Source organism: Nelusetta ayraudi, unplaced genomic scaffold, assembly GCF_046127955.1.
Source record: "Nelusetta ayraudi isolate G7.1 ecotype Tasmania unplaced genomic scaffold, CSIRO-AGI_Nayr_v1 ptg000040l, whole genome shotgun sequence".
Taxonomy (NCBI): domain Eukaryota; kingdom Metazoa; phylum Chordata; class Actinopteri; order Tetraodontiformes; family Monacanthidae; genus Nelusetta; species Nelusetta ayraudi.
Window position 1 is genome coordinate 375,968 of NW_027466090.1, and position 26,032 is coordinate 401,999.

Sequence of the window (26,032 nt, forward strand, 5' to 3'; positions counted from 1 at the left end):
CTCTTCCCCTGCTTCAAGGCGAAAGGGGAGGCTTCTGCCGCCGCCTGCTGTTACACTTGGGTACTGCACCTGCACGTAACACGGCCAGCTCAAAGGCACACGCGCCCATGCGCAGTTTACAAAGGCTGCTTTGATGTCAAAACGGCCGGTCGGCGACTGCGCCGAGCGTGCTGCTCGGAAGGGAATCTTCTCATTAGTTTGCCCCGTTCAAACACATGGTTTGACATTGAACGTCGCACAAATCGAGCTTGGCGACGAAAAAGCGCATCGGTTGGAAATTTTTAATTGGCAATTGTAAAGTTAAACCTCGTCAATTACTTGCAATTTTTCAATAGGGAGCAGCAAACCGCTCTCAAGTGTCGCGCGCGCCCGGGCCCCCGCGCTCTCGCTCTCTCCCACCAGGACTCGCAGCATTCCACCTTAAAACAAAAAACCCCGCGAGAGTGAAACTTTTGGGCCCTAACTCGCTCGGTCCACCTTAAGCGCACACGCAAACGCAGGAGGCGTACGGCGAGGTTTCCGCTTCTAGTCGGGCTCGGACCGCGGCTCACGAAAAAAACAGCGAGCGTGTTACCGCACAAGGTTGACGCACCGAAGGTAGGAGCGAAGAGGAGCCAAGCAACCGAGCCGGCGAGGAAGAAAAGAGAGAGAAAATGTCCGAGCCCAAGTACCGCGAGTGGATATTGGACACTATCGACTCGCTGCGGTCGAGAAAAGCTCGGCCGGACTTGGAGAGGATTTGCCGAATGGTCCGGAGGCGACACGGGTCCGAGCCCGACCGAACCTGCGCGGAGCTGGAGAAGCTGATCCAGGAGCAAACCGTGCTCAAAGTTAACTACAAGGGCTCCATCTCGTACCGGAACGCCGCCAAGGTTCAGCGGCGGAGCAGGAAAAAGGACGAGGGAACGCTGTTAGCGGCGGCCGCCAGACGGAGCGCGGTGGAAGAAGCCAGTCATTCCGACTTGAGCAACGGGGACAGCGCCTTCGGTCCCGTGGACCAGGACGAGGAGGACCTGGAGGTAACGCCGCCGCGGGGGGGTTGGAGGGGTGTTCGCTGCTGGGGTGGTGTGAGGGGAGCGGCGGGCTCGTCCAGCGGAGCCTGAACGTCTCATTGTCACATCCACATCTTCCCGCAATTGTCTGTTGCGTGGGGTAATAAAAGACAACAACACATGGCGCAAAGAGTGATTTTTTATTGTGTCGTAGTTGTTGTTGTTGTTGTTGTTGTTGAAAAACAAACCACCCGTCTTTTTGTTGGTGTGCGGGGAGTGGTTGGTTAGTGGAGGGGGGGAGTGATTTGCAAGTGCACCCAAAAAAAAAAAAAAAAAAAAAAAACTGCCGCAGACGGGGAGCGTCGGTTGGACCTCGCACGAGCGCTGCCGAGGTGGAGAAGGAGGGGGAGGGGGAGGGGGAGAGAGAAAAAAACAGAAGGTGCGCGTGCAGTCGGAGCGTGGCAAATTTCACCGCCGGAGCGCCGCGCCGGTCGACGGACTGACGGACGCTTGAAACCGGCCGGTTCGGCTCGTTTGGTAGAGCGGACCAAGGGGGTGAAAGTTGCACCGTCCCGTCCCTCTTCGCAACCAACCGGCCGAGCCACCATGGGCAGCGGCAGAAAGCGCTTTTCCGAGCCCCAAACTCAGCGTTGCGCGAAGGGGAGTGGAGCGGTGGGGGAGCGAGGGAGGGAGGCAAGGGGGACTCCGCTAAAGCTAGTGAGAAGCTAGCCAAAGCCACGTCAGAAGTGGAACGATTCCACTTTCAAAATAAGAGCGCCGCTGTGACGTCGCTTGTGTATGTGCTTGTATTTTGGTAGTGGGAGCCCGGACGCGCCTCGGTTGCATTTCTGAGCAACTTGGCAAATGTGGGAGTGGGGGGGTGAAGGAAAAAAGTCTCGAACACCGCGGATGTAAAGAGCCTGACGGCCGGGGGACGTTGGGACATTCTCGGGCTCGTTTTGATTTTGATTTATTAAATTATTTATCAGACGTTCAGAGCCAGATGTCACCAAGCCTTTCGCTTCACACTTGTGTTTTGTCCGCCCATGACGAAATTCCAGCCCTTCCGTGTGACTTGGTGATTCGATCATCATTGTTTTGTGGAGTGAGCTGAACACCAAGTGGGATGGCAACACCGTGAACATGAACGCGTTCGCACCAGTCGTTGAAGGAAAATCACGCCCGCTCTTTCAGCGGTTAACAATTGCGGACGCATTGTATGAAGTCAACCCCCACCCCCCCCAACCCCCCATGCATCCATTGTCGGACACGCGGCGAAGCTCGGTCACGTCTCATGCTCCGTGTCGGCGGTTATGGCCTCCTTCGTCCCGCACAGGGGAGGGGGAAAAAGGGCTTTAGTTCTTTATCCGGCGACTGTTGGCTTGACACCATCTTAAAAGCAGTCGCAGCACCGCAAAGTAATGAAATATGCAGACGCCGTGCACGGTGCGACCTCAACTATCACAGAGCGACGGCAAACTGTTCGCTCCGGCACTAGATGGCGGATGCTATCCGATTTGGGTTAAGCCGAGATCAAATTGACGTTGTTCTCCAAACGGCGTGCGCGTCGCGAAAAAAAAAAAAAAAAAAGCCCACCAACGCATCAGATCACGCCGCAGATTGCACTTCTTTTGTGCGTGTCGGCCAGCTTTTTGCACGAATAAAACAGGTCAACACAAAGGCAGGCGTTTCATTAGACGTGTTTTTCTGTTGCGCCCGGTAACGGACTCATTTGCGTTGCTTTTTCTCCGCTCGCTCGTCTCTCTTTCTCTCTACTGTACACCGCTGACCCCATTGCAAAGTCAAAGTAGATTGGCGATCGAGGCGACTGGTGCTGCTGCGTGCGTTCTCACGCCGAGTTGAAGCTCAGCGGCTCCTCTTTTTCTTTTTCTTCTTCTTCTTCTTGGGTTCGGCTCGGCTCGGCTCGGCCCGGCCCGGTCCGGGGGGGAAGCGCTCCGTGACAGACACAAAGGCGAGGTCTTGCACGGCTCCCCCTCACCCCCTCCCCAAAAAAACTCCATGCTCACTTTGGGAGGAAATTTGTGAAAAACACAAAACGCCCCCCCCCCAACCCCCCTCTTTTTTTTTTTTTTTTTTTTTGTCCTCCCTTGTGGTAGAATTATCAATCAAGAAGGCCTTTGCAGACCGGGGCGTACCAGACATACAGTCTTTTGTGTGCGTGTGCGAAGCGATCATAAAAATCGTGCTACATTTTCATAGGCGTCGAGGGCGGCGCGGTGTTTTTTTCGCGATCGTGTCCAACTTGTGTGAAATGCGGCGCGGTGGGTGAATTCCATGCAAGCGGCTCTTCGCTGCTCTCAGGAGCGGAGCGGGGCGGGCTTCAGTGCGCCCTTGTGCTCGAAACGCTCCGTCTTGGACACGCAGTCGCACTCAAGGTAGAGAAATAAATAAATAAATAAATAAATAAAAATTCGCTCGGTCTGCGCGCCATCAACTAACCCCCACCGACCCCCTCTACTACCCTCCGCTCCCCCCTCCCCCTTCTCGTCTTGAGGAATGAGTGCGTATGCTGAAAAAGAAAAGAAAAGAAAAAACTAGTTCCACGATGAAATTGCATCGCGTTCAAGTGAAAACACGTCTGCGGGCGGGCGGGCGGACGGACGGACGGAGGAGCCGTCGCCGGTGTGCAGGCAGGGTGAGCGCCGCGCTGCGCTGCGCTGCACCGCGCAGAGGGACGCAGCCTCCTCGCAGCCTCTCCGAGGCAATAATTTACCACCACAGCGGTCAAATTGCGACATCTGCACGAGCTTGTTTTCATGTGACGCGCTCAGCCTACGATTAGTGATTCCAGAAAGCGACAGTGGGGGAAAAATAAAAAAATAAAAAAAATCTCTTTAATAGCTTAATATAATATACAAAAGTATATATAAAGTTCAAAAATAATAATATTAATACGAATGTTAATCGTTTTTGGGTTTTTTTGTTGGCTACGGTGGAGAGATTAATGTCCCAATTCACTCAAACGCACAATAAAAGTGTCATTTCTGCATCGTAGTTATTATTTTTTATGATCTGACACTGCTGCAGTCGAATGAAAAGTCTATCTGGTACCTCTTTGTACCTGTTTGCAGGCGGACACATCCATGGCGATGGACACGGACAGTAATGCGGACGAGGAGGGGGCCGAGGAGAGCAGGGACGGACCGTCTCCTGGCCGCACGCTGGAGGAAGCCGCCTTAAGTTGCGCCCCCGCGCACGCCATCTCTGCGCCCTGCTCCCCCACTGGCAGCCGGCCCACGCCCGGCCCTGGCTCAAGTTTGGACTGTGCCTCAGTACAGAAGGCTAGTGAGAGGCCCAGCTCCTTGCCCCCATCCAGCCCTCGGGCCCTCTCAAACAATGACTGGGCCTATCACTCGACTGTCTGCCCAGCCGAGCGCCAGAACCCCGGAATGCACAAAGACAAAGGTATTATTTGCATGCTTTATTTGTTCCGTGCTTCATCACTGGATATGAAAGAGAGACGGGGGGGGGGGGGGTTCTTGTTGATAAGCACTTAATGATAGAGGCGTCTCAGTTAGGGTATAGGTATTGCTCCAGTACCTTTTACTCTGCAGTATTAAAGTGACACCGTGTAGTATTTTTAGTATTCATTGACACAGTGCACCCAGTTGGCCTTGTTGTACAAGACTGGATGTAATCAGTGTCCATGCATTTGTTCTATGCCTGCGCATTTGGTTACAGACCAGTAACCAAAGTGTTCTCGCAAGTTTACATATAAGGATGCTGGGCAGGCGACTGTTATTATAAAGTATTAAAAAAAAAAAACATCACTGTCTTGTTTTAAAAATACAAATCAACAAAGTAGCGATTGTATAGAAGTCTAATGTGTTCAAACCTAAATCTGGATTTGCAGTAGCCCCCAAGCCAACACCCCCGTGTGTAATCTTGAGCCCCAGTGGTCCAAAGAACACCGTCAAGATGGACGACGAAAGCAGCAAGACAGAAGACGATGGCCTATCGGCTGACCAGTTGGTGCCAGATTATGCAGCGGGACTGGTAATTTATCTCAAGACCTTTTTGTATCATTCAACACTTCCTGCTATTCCACCATTTTTTTTTTGTATGTTTGATGTTTGATTCTGTTTGGCCAATAGGACGAGTCCAAGAATGTGTCCGATGGAAGGCCTCAGACAATCTCTCTCACACCTGACAACTGTGAGTAACAAAGGTTTTCATGTTTGTTTGTTTTTTTTTAGAGCAGCTGGCGAATCTGCATCTTGTTGCAGATAGAAACTGGATAGTTCTAAATCCAAGCCCCAAATGATTAGATTTTGAGTTACGTTGAGTCTTCCAGTCCATCACTATATTCTGACAGGTTTTGCATCCTGTTGCTTTAGGACATTTAGATCACTGCTTGCCTTGAGGCTTGCTAAAGATTTTTTGAACGCTTCACAGACTTGTCCTGTTACCCTCCATCCAGATGGTGCTCACTTGACTGTGTAAAAGCCATTTCCAAAACACATTCTGCAATACCACACTGTTAGGAGCAGTGGCTTTTTGGGCGTCTGCCAGCCTTTGCGCTGTTAAATTCTTCCTGTTGTTTTAGGAAAAATGACAGTTTAATTTTGAAAGTAGTCATCAAGGAAACCTGTATGTAACTGCAATAAACCAACAGGTGCAGATGGCCGTTAAAAGCCGTACAGGAATTGCTCCCACCTGTGCTTTATGTATGTACGCTCTTCGTCAAACCAGCGCCATTTTATATTTTATAGTGAGAAAACTGGTTGAGGCTGTCAACATTAGAGAAGCTGAACTCGCAAGACAAAGAGCAGCTAACTCACAAACACTGCATTGCCGTTTCACAGCGCTTGTGCTGGGCCAAGATGAGGCGTAAAGCAAAACAACAAACATTCAGTATCTCGTCTGTCATCGTGCACGGTCACCAAGCCTCAAGTGTGCTGATCACTGACACTGTAGTATGAGCTCCTCTCTGTACACACTTTACTGAGCTGCAAACAAGTATGATGGGGCAAGCTGCCCCGAAAGACCAAAAAAGCACAACTTCCAGCAGCCGTCGCGTTGACATCCCACTTTGTTGATAATATGCAGTGAACATGAAAAAGTTGGCTGGTCAGATAACCACAAAACTGCCAGTGCAGAAATTGAGTCATTCGTCATCACTTTTTATCAATCAGACAATTTTACCGCATGCCATTTTCTATTCAGGCTTTTAAATGAATTAGATGGAATTTTGTAGAAAATGTGAGGGCAAACGCTGAAGGCGATGTCATGAGATCTTATCTTTTTTTTTTTTTAATTTTACCTCTTGTGTTTCCTTTTTCAAAGAAAACCAAAATGCTACTTTTAGTCAAAGCGACTCTTCAAACGGAAAAGCTGCGATATCAACACTGTGTTATGTTTCGGTGGTCATCAGAGAGTTATTACAGGAAAAATTAAATGCAAATTGTAAGATAAGATGAAAGGGATAGGTTTTGGACTGTGTCCCCACGGTGGCAACCTTTGTATAATGTACTATTATATATATATTTTTTTTACTTTGGCTTCTGTTACAGGCACAAACAAAAACAATGAGGTGAATATTTCCTCGGTCATAAGCACTGAAGAGACTCTTCTTAATGGCAACAGTGGTGAAGACATGTGAGTATCCGTATTCACACTATCACAATTTAAAATGAAAGACATCAGCCTTCATTGAAAACGTTCTCCTCGTTCTAACTCATGTCTCTTCATTCTATTATCTGAGTCACACAAAACCATTTGTTTTTGTATTATTAATTAGTCACATAGGAGATCTAAAGTCTTGATTGAAACCTGATGCTCATCTCGTGCCCGACGTTTCTTTCCAGCGCTGTGAAGAAGGAGATGAGCCAGAACTTGTTGCAGTGGAGTGTAGCAGATGTGGCCAGTTACTTCTCAGCTGCAGGCTTTCCAGAGCAAGCTGTGGCTTTTAAAACACAGGTCAGTGCAACCACACTCCTCCTCCACAGAGGGCGCTACTCAAAGAATGCACCAACGCCAATTAAACATCAAATTAGTAGAATTAATCTCTTTATTCATATGCATTTAAGAGTTGCGTTGCTATTTGGTGAATTCACACACTCCCCAAAGCAGAGTCGTCAGTTCTCAGTGAGTCACACCAATTCCTGCATCATTGTCACATGACCAAAGCGGTATAATTTGATTAGCTAGGGTTGGTTTGACTTCGTTTTTTCGCCCTTCCTTTGGTTCACGAATGTTTCATCTGAATTTTGCACCGTGTTTGTTAGCATCTGCATTTGGCCTGTCAGCCGTAATGACTTGAATTAATCTTCTTTGATCATTTGGAGCTAAAACTTCAACAGCAATTTAAACTGGAAGTCGGGAGTAGTTTAATTACTTCCTTTAGCCATTAAACCTAAAAAAAAAAAAAAAAATCAAAATCAAAAATCTTCTAAATGATGTATTTTCTTCTTCCACGCATCAGGAAATTGATGGCAAGTCCCTCCTCCTGATGCAGCGCAGCGACGTGTTGACCGGTCTGTCCATCCGACTCGGCCCCGCGCTCAAAATCTACGAGCGCCACGTGAAGGTGCTGCAGAGGACCCACTTCCTGGAGTGCGAAGACCTCTGAAGTCACTCGACAGATCATTCCGCCTTGAGCAGAAAGTGCATGCAAATGTCCTCTTCCACATAAGACCCGACAACCACCCGCTCCATGTCCACTTTATGTTGGGGGTGAGTGGGTCGGAACACTGTGGTGGGTTCAACTTTCACTGTGAGAATGACCAGAAACTGAAAGACAAGTCATCCTACCTCTCGTCATGGCCTTTTGGTTCTGAAATGGTTTTCGCCCTCCACCCCACATTGCTGATTGTTTCCGTTGCAAAGGGAATAGGCGGCCATCGTTTGGAGTATACTTTGAAGTGGATGGACACTGACCATTCTGCACGAGGAGGAGACGGATGGTTCGACCAGCAAAGGGATGTCTCGCTCCTCTCGGACCACCTGCAACAGGCCGATGTAGCCGCAGTAATGAGACGGCTCGGCGGAGGAATTGTCACTCTTCCTCCCCTGGAAGCTGTTGCTCATCGTTGGCTCTGACATATTTGTCCCTGTATATCGTTCCTCTGTTTGTCCGGAAAGTGTAAATCTCATTGGTGAACATTTAACACTCTAGTCAGACTCATTCGTTGGAGGAGATGGATTGTCACGTATCCAGTGTCGCCAGTCCGACTCCCAATTTTATCCTGCAGTGACTTCTGACGTCTGAGTAGGTCTTCAGCATCTCTGTAACCTTAGGATTGAACTATTTTGGTGTTTTACTGCTGGTAAGTCGGTATGTTGTGTTCTGTTTCCTACTCCTCCTTTGTCTACTTTATTTACATATGACTGTGGTCCAACTTAATTCAGCTGCATTTTGTTAGGGGGAACAATTATAGGTGTGGCTGGGTGAAATGCAGCCTAATGGATTTTTGCTTTTATATGTAAGCAATACAGAGTAATAATCTTGGGAATATGTTACTGTAATATTAATTGTTTAAAACTGTTTTAAATTTCATAATGCTGCTCAGTGCCTGCTTAAAAAGAGCAGATATGTTCAATGATCAAATGCAATATTTGTTTTCACACGTTTATGATTTATCCATTGTTTCTTTGTGTTTTGATCCAAGTTTCTCGTATCCTAACATTCCATAACGTAGTCAAGTCCAGTGTCCCCCAAAACCCCTTTATGTAACAAACGGATGTTTCTTCCAGAGTCACAAATAAACCTTGTGATTCATGCTTTTTGATTTGTTTTTATTTTACATCTTAATCCATATCTTGCCAAGCTAAACGTTGACATTCAAGAGAATGCCTAAAAAAAAACAACCTACTTAACACTGAACACGCAAACGTAATAGTTTGAATATCTTTTGTTTAGAAAATCAAAAGACGTTTAAAGCCTCTTCTCGTTCCATCCAAGCAACAAATGGTATCGCATGAAAATGGAACTGCAGATAATAAACAATACAAAACCATGATGGGAGGGAGAGTTTAGTCAGTTTGCACAACTCTCCTGTGGCAAAAGTATTAGAAATTTTGGGATGCAACATTTCTGATAAGCCCCGTGTATGTGTTCAGGACTTAGATATTCTTTCGGCTATTACTCCATCCCCTTTAAAGTGTTTATCTGATGTGTAAGTGTAAAGTGTATTTATGAAAGATGTGTTTATTCCCGCGTGCATGCTTACTGCTGTGTGTTTCTGTTTTTATATGCTCTTATTTCCACTTTATTCATGTTTGGACAGCAAGATTTCCCATCAGCCGGGAGATTAGAACACAGATTAGCGTGGAGTTTCTGACGTACTCAAAGACTTACGCTTACACCAAAGGACACAAAAGATCAGGCTTTGTGTCTCACAACTCTGCTGGAAACGTCTCTGATCAGTCCTCAATAGAAATGATACCACTCATAAAACACGTAACAGGCAACCAAAGTACCGTAATCCTCATCCTCCTTGCTCACACAAAAGAAGTAAATTAAGACTTTGGCATTGAATTCCTCTTGAAACGCACACCCCTGTAATTCCATGTTCCGGAACGGCATGTCAGAAGATGTGGGAGCCAACCCGTACGGGCAAACTCCCATCTGTGCCATTTAACTTGGGCGCACGCTCTCTGTCATCCAGCTGATGGAGAGGCTCCGCCAACAAAGAGGAGGCGGCCCAGTGAAGAGAAGGAGGACGTGTGGCGCAACTGTTGTTTTTCCTCTGCCAGGCTCTACAGGATGAAGGGGAGTATAGAGGAGCGCAGGGTCGGATAATCTCTGAACTCCTTTAAGTAGCTGCGGTGTTTGCCTTTGGCCCACACAGTCATCTGGACGAAGGCCACGAGGGTGAAGAAAGCCACGGGCACACACTGGGTCATCACTGTGAAGCCGATCCAGGAGCCCAGCTGTGAGCAAGACGTTTGCACGTGTACACACACACAAACACACACACACGTAAGGCGTTGATGTTTATGGCACAAGTGAAGGAAGTTGCCAGCAGATGGCAGCAGCGTGCCAAGGATGCACATTTTAAAAGAGCTAGTGTCTAATAGGGTCTCCCAAAAATGTTGACATCATTTCGCAGGCCAATAACTTTGGCAATTCTTGTTGAGTGCATAGAAACAGATCAAGATTTTATATTTAATGTTTAATTTTTGTTCTGTTTTCAGGTTGAGCCAAAGAGAAGTCATTTTGCGTCTTGGAATATGCTGGCACACAGTCACCCAGTTGTGACGCGGCACACCTGGTTGACCCAGTGTGCCTTGTCACAGGCAGTGCCCGTATTGAACCCTTTTGAAATCGGTCCAAACCTGTCATGTCAAACAAACCTGTCATGTTCAACACATAAACTGTTCAATTTCATTAAGCTAGACTTAGGTGTTTTCAAGATAATTGCTTTTAAAATGACGTCAAAATTTTTTTTGGGACACCCTGTATATTTAAGCCTGAGTACATTTTACGTTTATATCTAACGTTATGTCTTTATTTATTCAATGTATAAAAGATTATTTGAGGAAATGAATTCCACAAGTTTAAAAAATCTTCCATTGCAGTAAAATTCACTCTGAATCCTAGCTCAATAGTGACAATTTTGATTTAATAAAAGTTAATTCCTGGATGTTAGTGCTGTTTGACAGAAACAGACACGACTCATATCTGCTTACCTCATATGTGTAATTTGGACATGAGACCAGCCAAAAAATCCACGTGAAGGGGTTTTTGGTCGGGTAGGGAATCTTCTTGGCCTTTGACCCTGAGATGAGGCAGTAAACATGAAAGCAACGTCTCACTCTTTTACCCAATTGGCTGCTGTCGTAGTGACGATGGGAATTGAAGAAAACATTGCACGTTAGATTAAACTGACCTGACAGCTTGAGGTTGCGAAGGGCAATGTGGATAGAAAAGTTCCCGACTTGACAGAACTGTGAGAATAAAGCAAAGTAAAGATGAGCTTTTTGCGAGGACAACGCGTCCAAAAGTGAAATTCGACCCGTTTTTCGACTCACCACAATGTCAGTGGAACTTCTTGTGACATTTACTAATCCCCTATAACTGTTCTTGAGTTTCACAGGGGGAAAGAATTCCACACTGTGCCAATACAATGGAAGCCTCAGGAGGCCATTCTGCCGGTGTGATGTAAACCTCCGAACCCAGAGACTGCGTTCGTGTGAATTCTCGCCTGTATATGTGCGGTAAGTTCCAGAAGCTTACTGTACTGACTGGCGCCTTTATTGAAAGGCTACGGAGGATAGTCTGGCTGAGAACACGGCCATGTCTTTAGGACACTTAAAGGGCACCGCACCAGCAGAATGGAGCGCACGGCTACAAGAGGCCGGTGTTGAATTAAAGTCCTACGTGAAACTGCGGAAAAATGTCGATGCTGCGCAAAGGCACGAACGTGCTGCGTGAATGACAAACTCACAAAGTGGCCAGCGGATCGTCGAAATCCCTTTCAAGGGTTCTCGGGTGTTTAATGAGTCGGAATAAATAACAAGTGGAACAGATGTCGAGCTCACCAGGAAGATGTAAAGTCCGGCTTTCACCTGCTGCTCCCCGTACACTGTCAAACACATGGCAAGAGTTAATGGACGTGAGCGCGAGAGCCAACACTGACTCGTGATTAAAGAGAATTGCAGCAGTCATCACTTACTCGGCGTGGTGTAGAGGGGGTGGTTAATGTAGTACGCCATCCACGCCGCAGAGCACCAGTAATAGCCGCAGTTCTTAGAAGGAGGGACTATAATAAGTGAGAGCGTCCAGGACAGTGCTGCTGCCACACAGATTAGCTCTAAATTTCTGACTATGAATACAAAATGGTACCGCAGAACTCGTAAACGTCCCACTCAGAGGTCACTGGCGTGAAAAAAACAAAAAAAAAACAGCTCACCTTGAATATGTTCCTGAGGGGCATGGTCCCGTGGGAGATGCGATGGACAAACATGGTCTCCAGAATCCTCTTGATGTAGTGGAAGGAGTGACACATGCCGGCCAAGCTGCAACAACACACAGCAGTGGATCACATTTTAGAGGGAGATTATTTCAGAGCACCTCAACCTTGGGGTCACTGTTCAGTACGTTTTCAGTACAGAGATAAATAAAAAAATAAAAAAATAACATTGATTATTGTTATTAAAAGTATAAACATCCAATAATGGATGAGTTTGGTTGTGCTGCAGTTGAAAAGTAATGAGAGTAGCAAAGCTGTTGAAAATGAACCTGATGCTCCTGCAAGACCTCTGGTCGGTGCAGTCCAGGTTTTTCTGTCACAACTTTTTATTTGTTGCAAAATGAACCTGTATTTTCAATCGCCACTTCCACTCTTACTAGAGAATATTTTTTACACTCAAGTATACAAAAATACTTTTGCCACCTCTGGTTGTCATACTGCACAAGGTGTTTGCCACAATGGCGGACTCGTCTATGCGGACCCCCCCCCCCCCTCCCCCAAAGTTTTGCAGCAGAGTAACAAGAACAAAATGCCGGCGAGCGAACGGACACTCACTGCACAATCCAGTGCTTGCTGGTGGTGAAGTCATATTTTGGCGCATAGATGAAGGGAAGGCGGAAGTAGAACATTAAGTAGATGATCAGCGGGCCGGCGCACTCTGCCAGGAAAACCTGAGGAGGGCAGAAGAGTTAGAAAATAATTGAATAGAAGTGGGATTTCCACTGACCTTTTACCAATTTGTCAACCCTAAAGGTCTTGTATAATGAAAGACTCATTTGTATTCGCTTTCTTATACATGCGTTTAACTTCTTGGTGAACTCTTTTAAATCATTTATCATGCAAGGCTGCTTCGCTGGAGTCTCAGCTGAAAAACAAAGACTTGAAATGAGGTATAATGTCAGACTAACAGTCAACCCACCTCTCTTCCCTAATCACAGCGATGTAATGTAAACAGTGTCAACAGATAATCTGGGATCAAACCGGACAGCCTCTAACGCCGAGTTCATCCGAATGATACGATGATCAAACGAAGCAGAGGCGGCCGCTGGTGAAATGCAAGCCTGAATCAGCACGTGTGGCAGAGCCTGGGCTCAGCGAGGCTGACCGCTGCCTACTGGTGGTCTCTGCCCCACCTGCAGCGACACGAGGCTCAGGGCTGAGAGGGCCGAGGGAGGGAGGAGCGGGTGAGGGCTGGTGAGGACAGATGGGGGCAGGGAGAGAGAGAGAGCACACGGCTGAGAGAGGAGAGGGGGCGCAAGTGAGATCCTGGGGGATAAACGCCTCCGAGGGGAAATGGGTCCGTGTGATTAAATGTCATGGGACAGAGGACAAGTGGGTGAGGAAAGTGAGGGAAGAGACCACCTCCATGAGTCACCGCACGCTGATATTTAACGCTGAGATTTTGCTTTTTCTCAGTCAAGGAAGCCGAGAAAATTCAATTCTTTCCAAAAGTGATGTAGGACAAGAATCCAATCAAAAATGTAAAAAAAAAATAAATACTTTCAGTGAGACAGTAGTTCAATGCAAAATAGAATCTGGCCAGTATTTATAATTTGTTATGAATTCCACCAACTCTTATTAAAGCTGGATACAGATAAAGTATTGAAAGCAGTGATGTGAAGCGTGCACTACACATCATTAACTGGGGAAGCAACAAAAAGCAACCCAAAACAATGTTTGCCTCAATATATTTTTCTCAGTATAAATAGAATAGAATAGAATAGAATGGGACACAACTTCATGTTGTCACAGCAGCAATAGAATACACGAGACAGAACAGTGTCAATGTTTGTGTGCCAATAGCAACAACGCCATCAACAGTAAAATATAACAACAATAAGAAAAGATTAAAAAAAAAAAAAAAAAAAAAGATAAGATGAAACACATAGTGCAGTTATGTGGACTCACGGTTCCCCATGTGAGCTGCGGTCCCAGGTCACTGAAGTAAAAGCTAGCGGTGGTTCCCACGGGGAGCGTCTGCAGAACTTCCTCGTCCCTGAGACTCTTTGATTCTACGAAATGGGACAGGCGGTAACCACAATGAGAGCAGACAGCAGGATGTTGCTGTAATGTAGAATTCATAGGGAAGGAAGAAGAAAAAATAAAGCAGACATACTTGGATCCAAACGCAGGGACTGTCTGGCTGGATACCACTTTGGATCTGTGGATACGGACGGTGCCATTGATGTCAAAGGAAATGTTTCAATTTATTTTTTTATTTTTTTTATTTTTGCCAAAATTGGATCGAATTGAACTTACGTGACTTGTGAAAAAGGGCTTTGATATCCAAAATAGTGGCCGTTGGCTCCACCTGCAATTGAATATAAACCATGACGGAAGATTAAGATACAAATGGGCATCTCAGTAATACTGACACCAGTTGGCTTGGCTGGTTGCATATCAGCATCAGTTACTAGAAAGTTAAACACCAGCTCCAAATGGGTTACTAGCCAAGGTCATCTGACTAAATACTACTAGTTTTGTAGGTTTAAAAGGTCAAATTATAAATTGAATACCATAATTATTCAAGGTGCTAATCCTGTGTGCGTGCGTGCGTGTGTGAGACCGCTAGCCCAGCGTGCGCCGTAAGCATGCATCCCATCTGAAAGATCAAATTCCTGGCAGATGAAGGGGAAATTGTCACCCCCTAGCAGCAACCGACACTTAATAGACACGTAACTGACAATAGACGCCTTCAGCCGGACCGTCGGTGAGGCGGATGATTATCTGTAAAATTGCACGACTGCTCGCAGCGGTGACCCTGCAATTCTCCAGCTGACGCAAATATGTTTCCTGTGACTTCATTGCCACTTGTTCTCACGGCCCATGTTTGTGGCAGGTTGAGAGAAGATGAATGAGAAGCGCGAAAGTTGCAAGGCTGAGATCTCGTGTTGAAACTTACTGTAAAGTTATGGTGTTTCAAGCAAGGCAATCTCTCTCTCTTACGGAATCAAGTAGTGTTATGAATTCAATTTATTAAGTTTTAAAGTTGATTGAGGTTAATATAAATGCTGAGAGTGAAACTTTCTGCTCGACACGCTTACCTTGTCCAGCAGCAGTAGTTTTTCTTTCGTCTTCAAGTCCACAATCTCAACCTCAAAGTAAACAATCCTCTTCGCCTTTTTCGGGGGTTTAGGCTTTGGCCTCGAGGAAGCTTTCTTGTCAGGTTCAGCTGCATTAACATTCTTGGCCTCCAAGGCGAGTACATCCATAATACCGGCAGATGCAAAACCTTAGTAGCCTGGTGAAATAATCTCTGATGTCAGCTGTCGCCGGCTGCTGTCAGAAGCAAAATTCTTCTTCACTTACTCTCCGTCTTGGATGTGCTTTAAGAATCTCAAAATAACTTCTTACACGGCAACGACGGAAAAGAAGGAGATCTCAAACTCCCCTTGCGGATAACATAAGGAGAAAAACCAAGCAGGCAGGCAAAAAAACAAATGGAAAATGAAAAGGGATCAGGCGTGAAAAGTGAACCCGCTTCTCACCTGGACGGCGACCACTTCACGATATACAAACCCCTTCCCGCAACAAAACGCAGTGAAGACGAAACCCGAGAGGCCCAAGACATAATCCACTGTGCGCCATTTGCATGGCTAAATATAAGTCGCCCGATTTGCTCTGTACCAGCTTGGTAACCTTGGGCAGCCACACACAGCCTTTACCCAGTGACAAATGCCATTGTGCTCTCATTAGACCTGTAAGACACATCTCTTCTGGTCCGCTCCAGGTCTGGTTACATACACTGTGACAGCTCCCGTCCGAAACCTTGATTAATGGGACGATTGACCTGCGCGTGCCAAAACAAACCCCCCCGACCACCTGTGTTGACGGCACTATTTGCTCTTTCTGACCTCCAAAATAGAGACGTGTAGGTTTATTTTCAGTTCTGCGTGCTTAAGAAAAACACTGTCTCCGCCACACATCATTTGGCTTGCAGTGGACGGTGAAAAACGCCCACTGAAAAAGCGCTGACTGGGAAAATCCAAGATGCCATTGGTTGTACTAGGTCAGCACGTCATCATACACACGCACTCACAACCAACTGCAGAACTGTATACTGGAGTTTATTTTTAACCAGCTGAAGCCGTCCAGGGCAGCAGTGGTATCACTGTTTGCATTCCGAGATCACTTTGACCTGTGTCATAAAAATATCTGCACTTAGGCTAACTTTGCTGAAGCTGTCTCGTTTAATATACCTACAGATACCTACATTTGATCCCATGTCATAAATCTAAGTTTCAATATACTGCAGAGTGAGACTGGATTTCAGGGATTCTTAAAGTGCTGTGACTGAGCCATGTTTGCCTTTACTGGATAGTGACAGGTGAACAGGCAGACAGGAAATGGGGAGGGTGGGGGACAGACGGACACGGCATGCAACCACAACTGCTGCTTGGAACCAAACCAACATAGGATGAAGGGACAACACTTCTTTTCTGAATTTGATTTGGGAAGATTTCTGTTTTTAACTGCGATACTAAATCCAGACTCTGGACTGCAACCCAACGCAAATCTGCAAGCACACACACGAACGCAAGCACGCACACACACACAATTGTGCAGCAACGAAAAACACTTTAAATAACTCCAAATACGCTTTTTTATGAAAGGTGGCTATTTTGAAGAAATTAAAAATAAAACATGTTTGAGCTATTTTGCACTTTTATTGTTTCCTACATAATTCCATGTGTGTTCATACGTAGTTTTGATGTCTTCAGTGAGAAACTGCAATGTCAATAGTCATGAAAATGAGAGAGAAAAAAAAAAAAAAAAGGCATTCAATTCATAGGCTTTGTCCAAATTTGACTGGAAGCGTAAATATTCTTATTTGAAGAAGAAGAAGAAGAAGAAGAAGAAGAATTCCATGTATGTGTCATTTCATGTATGTATTAATTTCTCAACGAAAGGCACTAACGTCACTTCCTGGCTTGCCCGGGGCAGCCGAAACCAAACCGGAAGTTGTTGGAAGTCATTCCTCCTGCCTCTTTGCTGATTACACACATCAGCAAAACCAGCTTCTTCCAGAAGTTTCTCACAGGGTCCAGTGTCCCGCCTCAACACATGGACATCCCGGCATGAGCACGTAGTTAAATGCGGGTTGGTTTGCCAAATGTATCATCATTTTCCAGATTCCTCCCCGAAAACTCTCCACGGACACATGCGGGAGGCTGACTTTGACAGTTAGCGCCGAGCTAGTCGTCGTCGGGACGCTTGTCAGCCGTCAAGCACGGGCAACATTGGAAATGCTGGAAGTGTCGTTGAGACGGAGCAAATATTGACGCGACAATGTTCTTATGATGTGCGAGACGCGCTGACGGCTATTTTGTTACCATGGGGAAAGACTACTACAAAGTGCTCGGTATAGCCAAAGGTGCCTCCGAAGACGAGATAAAGAAGGCGTACAGAAAACAGGCCCTGCGCTTTCACCCCGACAAAAACAAGTCACCTGGAGCCGAAGACAAATTCAAGGAGATAGCCGAAGCTTACGATGTCCTCAGCGATGCCAAGAAAAAGGACATTTACGATCGCTTCGGCGAAGAGGGTAAACAGCACCACTTTCACCTCATTTCGAGCCGCTGCATTCACTGATGACCCTTTACCCCCTGCGCGTTCCTGTCAACTTTCTCTGCTCCTCGTCGCGCACATTTTGCTTGAAAAACACTGGGCGCGTGTCTTTTAATCATCACGACCACAGAATCCGCTCGAAACGGCGAGTTGAACCCTGTTCTCCCAGAATGTCGCTCTAATGACTGTTCGCTGCGGTTGTAAAAAAAACAAAAAAAACAAAACCCAAAACACTCTGCATACTCAAAGGTCAATATGACCCAATCCATACCAATGCTAAATTATATTTGTATAAGACTGACATTTTTTAGTATTTGAAAGAAATCCTGCTTGAATTACTTGACCGCTGATGTATAGCACACTCAGAACTAGGCTGTGTAGCCCACTGGTACAAGCTCTATTTTTGCACTATTATTTATCCATCTACGTCACTCTCACTCACAGGATTAAAAGGGTCGGCCGGAGGTGGTGGAGGAGGCCATAGTGGTCCGAGCTACAACTACACCTTCCATGGAGACCCTCACGCCATGTTTGCCGAGTTCTTCGGTGGCCGCAGCCCCTTCGACCATCTCTTTTCTCACGCCGGAGACGACAACATGGACATCAACGATCCCTTCGGGCCGTTTGGCATGGGCCGGATGGGCGGCATGGGTGGCTTCCAAAGATCCTTCAAGTCCCACCCAGGAGCGGCTCACAGAGCTCCGCAGGAGAGGAAGAAGGACCCGCCCGTGGTGCACGAGCTGAAGGTGAGCCTGGAGGAGGTTTACTCGGGCTGCACCAAAAAGATGAAGATTTCCCGCAAGAGGCTGAACCCGGACGGCTGCACCGTGCGCAATGAGGACAAGATCCTGACGGTGGACATCAAGCGGGGTTGGAAGGAGGGGACAAAGATCACTTTTCCGAAGGAGGGAGATGAAACCCCCAGCAACATTCCCGCCGACGTGGTGTTTGTGGTGAAAGACAAACCCCACCCGGTTTTCAGGAGAGAGGGCTCGGACATCATTTATCCCGCAAAAATATCACTCAGGGATGTAAGTGATGTTCGTCTGAGATTTGACTTTCACATCTTTCATGTGTTTCTCAAACTAAAACTGGATTCCAAGGTCACAGACAGACTTTATGAATTTGCATAGACTTTTGTATAATGCTTTAAAGTTGTTTTGTCTCCTACTCTGTCCACACATGTAGTACCATGTCATGGGACTCTTATTGCGTATCATGCAACTCATATTTATCTAATAACCTTGTTCTCCATCCTTCTCCCAGGCCTTGTGCGGCTGCACCGTCAACGCCCCGACGTTGGACGGCCGGACCATCACTGTGACCTCCAGAGACATCGTCAAACCCGGGATGAAGAAGCGGATCGTCGGGGAGGGCCTCCCCCTGTCCAAATGCCCCGACAAGAGGGGAGACATGATCCTGGACTTCACCGTTAAATTTCCTGACCGGCTGGGCCAAAGCACTCGAGAGGCACTGAAGCAGGTTCTCCCACCTTAACTGGCCATGTAACTGAGCAGCTGAGGTTCAGGGCCAGATGTGGCTGAGGCTAACGTGACCTCTTTGTCAGCGACACAGTGGCTGACTGCGAGCTTAAGTAGAAGACCTGCGTCCTACGACACTAGGAGGGGAAGTGAAAGGGTTGTGTGTAATAAGTAAGTCAATGTTGCCGAGTTGCACCACTTTTGATGTACTTTAATTTAGTGAGTCGAGGAATTGTTTTGGGGGAATGCTTTAAGGGGTGGCGGCAGCCGGCTGGTTTCACAATAGCTCAGGTGCTGACGTGCTAACTCGACCACGAAAACACTCAACAGGACAGGACTCTTGCCTTTAGGAATATGACAGACTGAAGACTCATCTGATTTAGTGAGGAAGGACGTGCTGATCTGCTCCTACATTTTGAGAATGAAATGAGCCTCATGTAGCTACTAGCTAGTCAGTGTTAAATCCACTTTTTCCGTTATATTTTATTTTTTTAAACCTTTTCATGGCCAAATGTTGGCGCAGCAACTCTAAAAGTAACATAATAATCAAGTAATGGTAATTCACTCTAACTTATGTAACCATTACAGTATTGGTACAGTGCATTTCACTTTAAAGTGACACATACTTTTACATCCAGTAGCTTTGCACAACTTTTTTTTTTGCATAACTCTAAGAAACAGATTTTCACCAAACACCATATTAGACCTCAAAGAAACTGGGCTTTAGTGTCCAGTTGAAAGTGAAGCTTTGTTGTGTCTCCCAAATGTTGACTAGGGGACAAAAACAAGGTGGCTGATTGATAAACAGACACCTTCACCGAGAGCCATCAGATATTCTGTGAAATAAAGAAGCATTAATAAAAACAAATTGGAATGCACGGAAGCTTGAATTCAGAGAATGAAGCATAATTGACTCAGATTTGACTCAGACTCCCTGGCATGTCTTACAAAATGTTTACTTTTTCTGTGAGTGCTAATCCTTCTGTAAAATACTTGTGGGAAATGTTTCTTTTTATGGGAAGGACTTCTGTGCCAAATAGTTTTGCCTAGTCTGTAATAACGTGTGTGTGTGTGTGTGTGTGTGTGTGTGTGTGTGTGTGTGTGTGTGTGTGTGTGTGTGTGTCTACAAGTATGTTGAGTGCATGTTTGTTTGTGTGAGTCATAGACTTCCATGTTTGTAGCCCTTGAGTTTTGCACAGTGTCTAATGCTTGATTTCCTCCTCGTCTGATGCATTGAAGTCCAGTTGTTGTTTTTTTCTCCTCGTTCTTCACCCCACAAGCTATAAACATTGTGCATTGTTCAAATAAGGTTAATCATATTTTTGTTACTTTATTTTGTCACTTGTCGGACATATCGGACAGTATTTAATCTAAGATGCCCAGTATCTGAAAACAAGTCTGACAGGACGTCTGTCACATACAACTTTGTGCAATCCTGACTGGATGGAGTTCATAGCGCACTAGTTCATTCACATTTTAGTGTTTATTATTTTAGTAGTTGGTAGTAACTATGTTGGTGTGACTTTGCTCCTTTTGGAGTTTTAAGTTTCTGATTGACACAAACCTGTGGTTTAACATGAATGTAGAGGTGTGTAATCTCTAATGCGTAAACCTTTCTTTCTTTTATTCTTTTATTTTAAAGGACTCCTCTTTTCTGGCACTTTTCTCTTCTTGGGGGAAGAAGTTGTGAGCATTATTTTTGTTTTTATCTTCCTATTCCTCAGGTTGGAGGATTTTCTTTCCCTAACAAAGATTTTATGAATGATGGATTATTAATTTTTTTAATGGATCATTCCTTTGCTGTGATTATTTGCATTTCCACATTAAAAAGATGATCTCAGTTATATAAGTAATTATGGTCTGTTTGATTTATTTCCCATAGAATTCGAATTGAACTGCATTTAAACATGAATATTCTTATATTTGAACATAACTTTTACTGTTTTATTTTTAAATTATTTGTCGCCGCATGTTGCTAAATGGTCGCTTATGGATTGTTGAGAAATGTCACTTGCCGTTACACTTGCTTTACCGGTAGTTACCGGTCATGGCCACACAAGGGCAGTGAAAACTAACAGTAATTCAATTTACTTCGTCAAAACTTGCATATGTTGTTGAAACCCCGACAAACATAGTATTTTTATACCTAAAGCGTGCGCAACTCAACCTTTCTGTTTTTAGTTTATCTCAGTTTATGTCATCGTAGTTTTTTTTGTTTTTGTTTTTGTTGTTGTTGTTTTTTTTCCCCCCACTCCTAACAACCACCAAACGCATTATTTCATCTATGATCAAGTTAAGGGCACATATTTACTATTCTGGCCTTCGGACAAATCCAATTTGTTCCCAAAATGTTTATGGCCTCTATTCATGGTAATAATTAAGACATAACAGTCTTTGTCGTAGAGGGCCCCAAACGCTGCATTTGGTTGGTGAGGTTTCCGAAGCGACCTGAACGTCTCACAGTTCCACCCCGCCGGCTGGCGAAAAGCTCCAGCAGGCAGCATACCGACGCACTGACACCGGACTTATCTCCGGACAATCTGCCGAGGGTTAGTCCAGACTCTCGGGGGCTGCGAAAGCTAACGGCGCTCCGCTTTTCCTAACGGAGGAGTTAATTTATTGTTTTGGAAAGTCGTTGGCAAGGCTAACCTCGCGGCGAGGGCTAGCGACACTTGGCTAAAGAAAAAGTCTCGGGTAAGAATGGCCTGTTGTGTTTACAGCCCGATGCTCAGCCCCGGTGTTGTGTCCGTACTGGTTTCCGATTTAACTAGTTTCCTTGCCGATGGGCGGCGCCGCCGTTAGCAGATTCGACACAAATTCTGTGATTCTGTATTTTTGTTGGAGGAAGGACTTGTCGAATCTGCTGACGGCGGCGCAACACATCTGCAGATATACGGCACGGAAACCAGTTAAATCGGAAACCAGTTGGGACACAACACCCCGTCTCATAGGCTAGCTAACAAAATAGCCACTGAGGCTAATTTGCCGGTGAGAAATTAGCAGACAGATTTTTTTTTCACTCGTTTCGTTTCGTTTGTGCTAGCTTGCTATCAGTTAGCCAGTCTGAGATTTGTCGTGTCCCTGCTCGTAAGGCAAAACATTCAATGTGTGCATTGTCGCTAACAGCTAGCGTTAGCCCCGTTTTGCTGTGGTCCAGCATGGTCACATCAGCAAGAGGCGCTCTTAGTCGCAAGTCATAACGTCGTGCAGAGGTTACTGTGTGTTTCACAAGGGGGTTTACTTAAAAAAATAAAAAAAATAAAAAAATAAAAAAATAAAAAAAAGTCACTGCATGCTTGGACCAACGTTGAAGAGTCTCTGTGTTTCACAGATGAGGACCACCCACCACAGGCTGATCAAGTTGACAGGTCAAGCCGTCTAAGCTGCACTGATGTGTGGCTCTGCAAATCCACACAGCACTCGGTTAAAGCAGCTTTCAAGCAGGTCTGGAGGACCTTCCCATCACTGTGACGCGCGCGCCTCAAGGACCTGCCACTGATCGGGCCGAGGAGGTCTATGCCGGCTTGGACTGTAGCACAACCCCCCCGCAGCATCCTCTAACTCTGCTCACCCCGCCGGACCCACCATGCCTCTCGGTCTGGGAAGAAGGAAGAAGGCTTCCCCGCTGGTCGAGAACGAGGAAGCGGAGCCCATCCGCGCTGGCCTCAACGTGGTGGGGTTGGACGGCCTGGACGGGGACGGCGTCGTGGAGGGAGCCACGTCCGACGGTCTGCCCCCTCCGCCGAGCGGCATGCGGCCTCGCCTCATCTTCCACACCCAGCTCGCTCACGGAAGCCCCACCGGCCGCATCGAGGGCTTCAGCAATGTGCGGGAGCTCTACGCCAAGATCGGTGAGGCCTTTGGGATACCTCCTTCTGAGGTGAGCCTCTCTACTGCTTCTGTGACAGGAGGAGAACGAGAAAAAGACATCTGGTTGATTTTTACTTAACGCGTTTTGCCCCCTCCACAGGTTATGTTTTGCACGCTGAACACTCACAAAGTGGACATGGATAAACTGCTGGGGGGACAGATTGGGCTGGAGGACTTTATATTCGCCCACGTGAAAGGGCAGAAAAAAGAAATAGACGTGTACAAAGGAGAGGACGCATTAGGGTTGACCATCACGGACAATGGCGCCGGCTACGCGTTCATCAAGGTGAGATCAACACAAAGCAAATTGATTTTCCTATTTTTTTGTTTGGCAGAGAAAAGAGCGACCCTAAAAATAAAAGACGTGTCGCGGGATGAAAGGGATCAGCCTCAAGGTGCACTGAATGATTCATGTGATTCCAGAGAATCCGGGAAGGCAGCGTCATCCACCAGATCCAGGTCATCAACGTGGGGGACATGATCGAGTCGATCAACGGCCACCGCCTGATTGGCTGCCGGCACTACGAGGTCGCCAAGATGCTGAAGGAGCTTCCCAAAGGGAAAGAGTTCACCATCAAGCTGGTGGAGCCTCTGAAGGCTTTTGGTGAGTGGAGGGAGAAACCTTGGATGTTGTGTCCTGTTGTGTTTCAGTTTACAGGCATAGAGACGCAAACAACAGATTATAAAACTATAGATTCTTGAAAAACAAGAGTTTGACAACTTTACCATCAGTTTACATGCAGATACTGTTTGAAAAGGACAGATGAAGTAAAGTGCAGGCTTGAGACACAATTTTGATAACGTGAGGCCTTAAAAAAAAAAAAAAAAAAAAAAAAAACACCTCTCGGTTCAAAAATACTTTCAGACATGATCAGCCAGAGGTCCGGAGGGTCCAGATCATCATCGGGGGTCCAGCTGGGGACTGGCAGAGGAACGCTGCGGCTTCGCTCCAAAGGTCCTGCTACTGTACAGGAACTGGTGAGTAACAAAGACCCTCTGCCCTTTTTTTCATTTCATGCTCCCTAAGTGCTTGGTTTTGTTCCCTCCAGCCCTCGGCGTTTGAGGAAAAGGCCATCGAGAAGGTGGACGACCTGCTGGAGAGCTACATGGGCATCAGAGACAGCGAGCTCGGTACGCCCCCGCCGTCACGCCCCCCCCCCCCCCTTCCCGCGCCATCCTTTTTCAGAACTCATCTGTGTCACTGTCGTGTGTTTGCTCTCGCTAAAACTCTTCTCTGACCCCTCTCGCCGCCCACAGCTGCCACCATGGTGGAGCTGGGGAAGGACAAGAAGAACCCAGACGAGTTCGCCGAGGCCCTGGACGAGACGCTGGGCGACTTTGCCTTCCCGGACGAGTTTGTCTTCGACGTGTGGGGCGCCATCGGCGACGCCAAGGTCGGGCGGGTGTGACGCAAGACGACCTGAAGCTGTGCGTGTCATTCCACAACACTCGAGCAAAGCACTACTAGGAAACACTACCGTTGTGATTCTTTTTTTTTTTCTTTTTTTTTTAATTCCACTGTATAAACTTTTATTCTGTTTGGTTTAGTTTGTGCCCTGATGGGAGACTCTGCCTAGATAAAGAGCATGAAGCTACTCGGTGGGAGAAGTGGACTGTGACGACTTCCCAAGTGCTTTTTAGTTGTTACTGGTATTATTATTATTATTATTCCTTCTATTTTTTTTTTCTTCCTCTTCTTCTTCTTCCAGGAACGGCATGCACGCTGGTGAGCATTCCCTCTTGTGACCCGCATGTCAGTGTTTGTAGTTGCCGTGGAACAATTTCAGCACAAAAAAAAAGTCTCTTCAATGTGGGAGCGGTTAAAAGCGGTGATGGGGGCGCAAGTCGATGTTTTGTATAAAAGCAGAAAAACGATGTGATATCTTCCTCCACGTGGCGCTGTGCTGCACTGTGTTGCACTATGCTGCTGTGCCTCTGCCGCTGTGAGACTGTGTACGCAGGGATGTTACCTGAATTCTGGTGTCGGCCTCAAAACTGCTCCATGTCGCTGTTACGGATCACTTTCACAAGCATGTGCTGTCTTACTTTATTTTTTTTTATTTTTATTATTTTTTTTTAAAATATTTTTCATTTCTGTTTAGTTTTGGTCAAAAAAAAAGAAAACTAGTCACAGAAGGGTCAAGGTTGAGTGCGGCCGGTTGACGATGAGATCTGTGAACGCTAACGCGCCTGTTGCTGTCATAAATTCTAACTGTAGCTCATCCCGGTCTTGCGCTCACACTGTTGTCAGGGTTACGGAAAGTGATCAGTGTTACTACTGGAGGCCAGATGGTCTCCAGGGGTTTTTTTTGTGGATGGTGGCGACTTTATTTTTATAGCTGGTGTGTTTTTTATATAAAGTGATGTGATGTCTATTTAAAACAAAGCAAGCGAAACAAACAAGGATGCTGTAACGCGAGGAATTGGATTCTGCGTTTCGGGGGTTGCTTTGCCGCGTTGAACGAGAACAAAAGTGCAGTGTGGAAGAGGTCAAAAGGTCAAGAAATTGTGTGTTGTCAAAAATGAGACACTTTCATTTTTTACTCATGTCATGCATTTGTTCTGTTTCTGTTGTGCATTCTGGTGCATGGAGATTGAAAAAAAAAAAAAACAAGACAACATTTTCCCTCATTGCAACAAGGAAACACCAAACTGTTCGTCTTCCTTCACCTGTCACTGTGACTTGTGTTGTTGATTGTGAGGGAAAATCTCAAATTCTGCACCAACTTGTCAGCGTTGGTCTAAAACGTTTCTTTTTTTTTTTTTTAAACCCTCTCTGTTCTGTATGAAGATATTTTTTAGTCATGGGAATTAATGAATTTCAACGGAATGATACTGACGCTAGCGACACTGTAACACTAAGGAGATGATTTTTGATGGCTTTGTATAACACTGTTGTCAATGTCAAATTATATTGCAACATTAACTGCTGAGTGTATTTGTTTCATCCTTGCGTCTCCGACCCGACGACAGTGCAGTTAATTAATTCAGTGCAGTTCATTCCTGTTCAGAATTCAACAGCTTTACCTGAAGCTATAAGCAAAACTCAGTCCGGACAAATGGCTCAAGGAGCTGCTGTGGTGTTGAAGGCTGATGGCTCAAATCTTGATCTCTTTGACAACGTCAGGATTGACATCACCAACGTCCCACTGTTGTGAGCAATCCCACCATAACCACTGAGGAT

The 26,032-nt window shown here is 46.1% G+C and overlaps 4 protein-coding genes across 8 annotated transcripts; 3 read left to right on the plus strand and 1 right to left on the minus strand.

The window, feature by feature from the left end:
• The first annotated feature begins 146 nt into the window (after positions 1-146).
• samd1a (sterile alpha motif domain containing 1a) lies at positions 147-8,738 on the plus strand. Of its 2 annotated transcripts, XM_076033132.1 has the most exons (7): positions 150-1,019; positions 4,085-4,418; positions 4,867-5,009; positions 5,108-5,168; positions 6,527-6,611; positions 6,821-6,932; positions 7,438-8,738. In XM_076033132.1, the coding sequence occupies exons 1-7, from the start codon at positions 654-656 to the stop codon at positions 7,582-7,584; spliced, it is 1,248 nt and encodes a 415-aa protein (XP_075889247.1). In that variant the 5' UTR covers positions 150-653; the 3' UTR covers positions 7,585-8,738. The 2 variants fall into 2 exon arrangements, with proteins under 2 accessions (XP_075889248.1, XP_075889247.1); XM_076033133.1 differs by lacking the exons at positions 6,527-6,611; positions 6,821-6,932; positions 7,438-8,738 and adding an exon at positions 5,726-6,130 and having other exon boundaries at positions 147-1,019.
• On the minus strand, positions 8,730-16,900 carry LOC142892963 (very-long-chain enoyl-CoA reductase-like). Of its 2 annotated transcripts, XM_076033135.1 has the most exons (12): positions 15,418-16,900; positions 14,974-15,208; positions 14,189-14,240; positions 14,046-14,090; positions 13,838-13,941; positions 12,485-12,600; positions 11,870-11,975; positions 11,633-11,705; positions 11,499-11,542; positions 10,847-10,904; positions 10,647-10,735; positions 8,730-9,887 (listed from the first exon to the last, which is right to left on the minus strand). In XM_076033135.1, the coding sequence occupies exons 2-12, from the start codon at positions 15,139-15,141 to the stop codon at positions 9,714-9,716; spliced, it is 1,029 nt and encodes a 342-aa protein (XP_075889250.1). In that variant the 5' UTR covers positions 15,142-15,208; positions 15,418-16,900; the 3' UTR covers positions 8,730-9,713. The 2 variants fall into 2 exon arrangements, 1 of the variants encoding a protein (XP_075889250.1); XR_012927626.1 differs by lacking the exon at positions 8,730-9,887 and having other exon boundaries at positions 10,655-10,735; positions 10,989-11,542; positions 14,974-16,900.
• Positions 16,901-16,959: 59 nt separating this feature from the next.
• On the plus strand, positions 16,960-20,831 carry dnajb1a (DnaJ heat shock protein family (Hsp40) member B1a). The gene is made up of 3 exons (XM_076033134.1): positions 16,960-17,474; positions 17,942-18,528; positions 18,764-20,831. Exons 1-3 carry the CDS (start codon positions 17,264-17,266, stop codon positions 18,992-18,994), a joined length of 1,029 nt encoding a protein of 342 aa, XP_075889249.1. The 5' UTR covers positions 16,960-17,263; the 3' UTR covers positions 18,995-20,831.
• Positions 20,832-21,381: 550 nt separating this feature from the next.
• On the plus strand, positions 21,382-24,972 carry gipc1 (GIPC PDZ domain containing family, member 1). 3 transcript variants are annotated; one of them, XM_076033137.1, is made up of 7 exons: positions 21,382-21,531; positions 22,315-22,858; positions 22,949-23,134; positions 23,272-23,452; positions 23,714-23,826; positions 23,898-23,979; positions 24,106-24,972. In XM_076033137.1, the coding sequence occupies exons 2-7, from the start codon at positions 22,565-22,567 to the stop codon at positions 24,255-24,257; spliced, it is 1,008 nt and encodes a 335-aa protein (XP_075889252.1). In that variant the 5' UTR covers positions 21,382-21,531; positions 22,315-22,564; the 3' UTR covers positions 24,258-24,972. The 3 variants fall into 3 exon arrangements, with proteins under 3 accessions (XP_075889252.1, XP_075889251.1, XP_075889253.1); XM_076033136.1 differs by lacking the exon at positions 21,382-21,531 and adding an exon at positions 21,532-21,672 and having other exon boundaries at positions 22,310-22,858; XM_076033138.1 differs by lacking the exon at positions 21,382-21,531 and having other exon boundaries at positions 22,665-22,829.
• Positions 24,973-26,032: the final 1,060 nt, after the last annotated feature.

Excerpts from the sequence above, each read along its gene's own strand:
- dnajb1a (XM_076033134.1), top strand. The coding sequence starts at position 17,264 with ATGGGGAAAGACTACTACAAAGTGCTCGGTATAGCCAAAGGTGCCTCC. Across the intron at positions 17,475-17,941 it reads CGATCGCTTCGGCGAAGAGG|GATTAAAAGGGTCGGCCGGA; the intron begins GTAAACAGCACC and ends TCTCACTCACAG. Across the intron at positions 18,529-18,763 it reads CAAAAATATCACTCAGGGAT|GCCTTGTGCGGCTGCACCGT; the intron begins GTAAGTGATGTT and ends TCCTTCTCCCAG.
- samd1a (XM_076033132.1), top strand. The coding sequence starts at position 654 with ATGTCCGAGCCCAAGTACCGCGAGTGGATATTGGACACTATCGACTCG. Across the intron at positions 5,010-5,107 it reads CAGATTATGCAGCGGGACTG|GACGAGTCCAAGAATGTGTC; the intron begins GTAATTTATCTC and ends TTTGGCCAATAG. Across the intron at positions 6,612-6,820 it reads GGCAACAGTGGTGAAGACAT|CGCTGTGAAGAAGGAGATGA; the intron begins GTGAGTATCCGT and ends GTTTCTTTCCAG.
- LOC142892963 (XM_076033135.1), bottom strand. The coding sequence starts at position 15,141 with ATGGATGTACTCGCCTTGGAGGCCAAGAATGTTAATGCAGCTGAACCT. Across the intron at positions 11,976-12,484 it reads AGCAAGCACTGGATTGTGCA|CTTGGCCGGCATGTGTCACT; the intron begins GTGAGTGTCCGT and ends GTGTTGTTGCAG. Across the intron at positions 9,888-10,646 it reads GTCCAAATTACACATATGAG|CTGGGCTCCTGGATCGGCTT; the intron begins GTAAGCAGATAT and ends TCTTGCTCACAG.
- gipc1 (XM_076033137.1), top strand. The coding sequence starts at position 22,565 with ATGCCTCTCGGTCTGGGAAGAAGGAAGAAGGCTTCCCCGCTGGTCGAG. Across the intron at positions 22,859-22,948 it reads TTGGGATACCTCCTTCTGAG|GTTATGTTTTGCACGCTGAA; the intron begins GTGAGCCTCTCT and ends CCCCCTCCACAG. Across the intron at positions 23,453-23,713 it reads GGAGCCTCTGAAGGCTTTTG|ACATGATCAGCCAGAGGTCC; the intron begins GTGAGTGGAGGG and ends AAATACTTTCAG.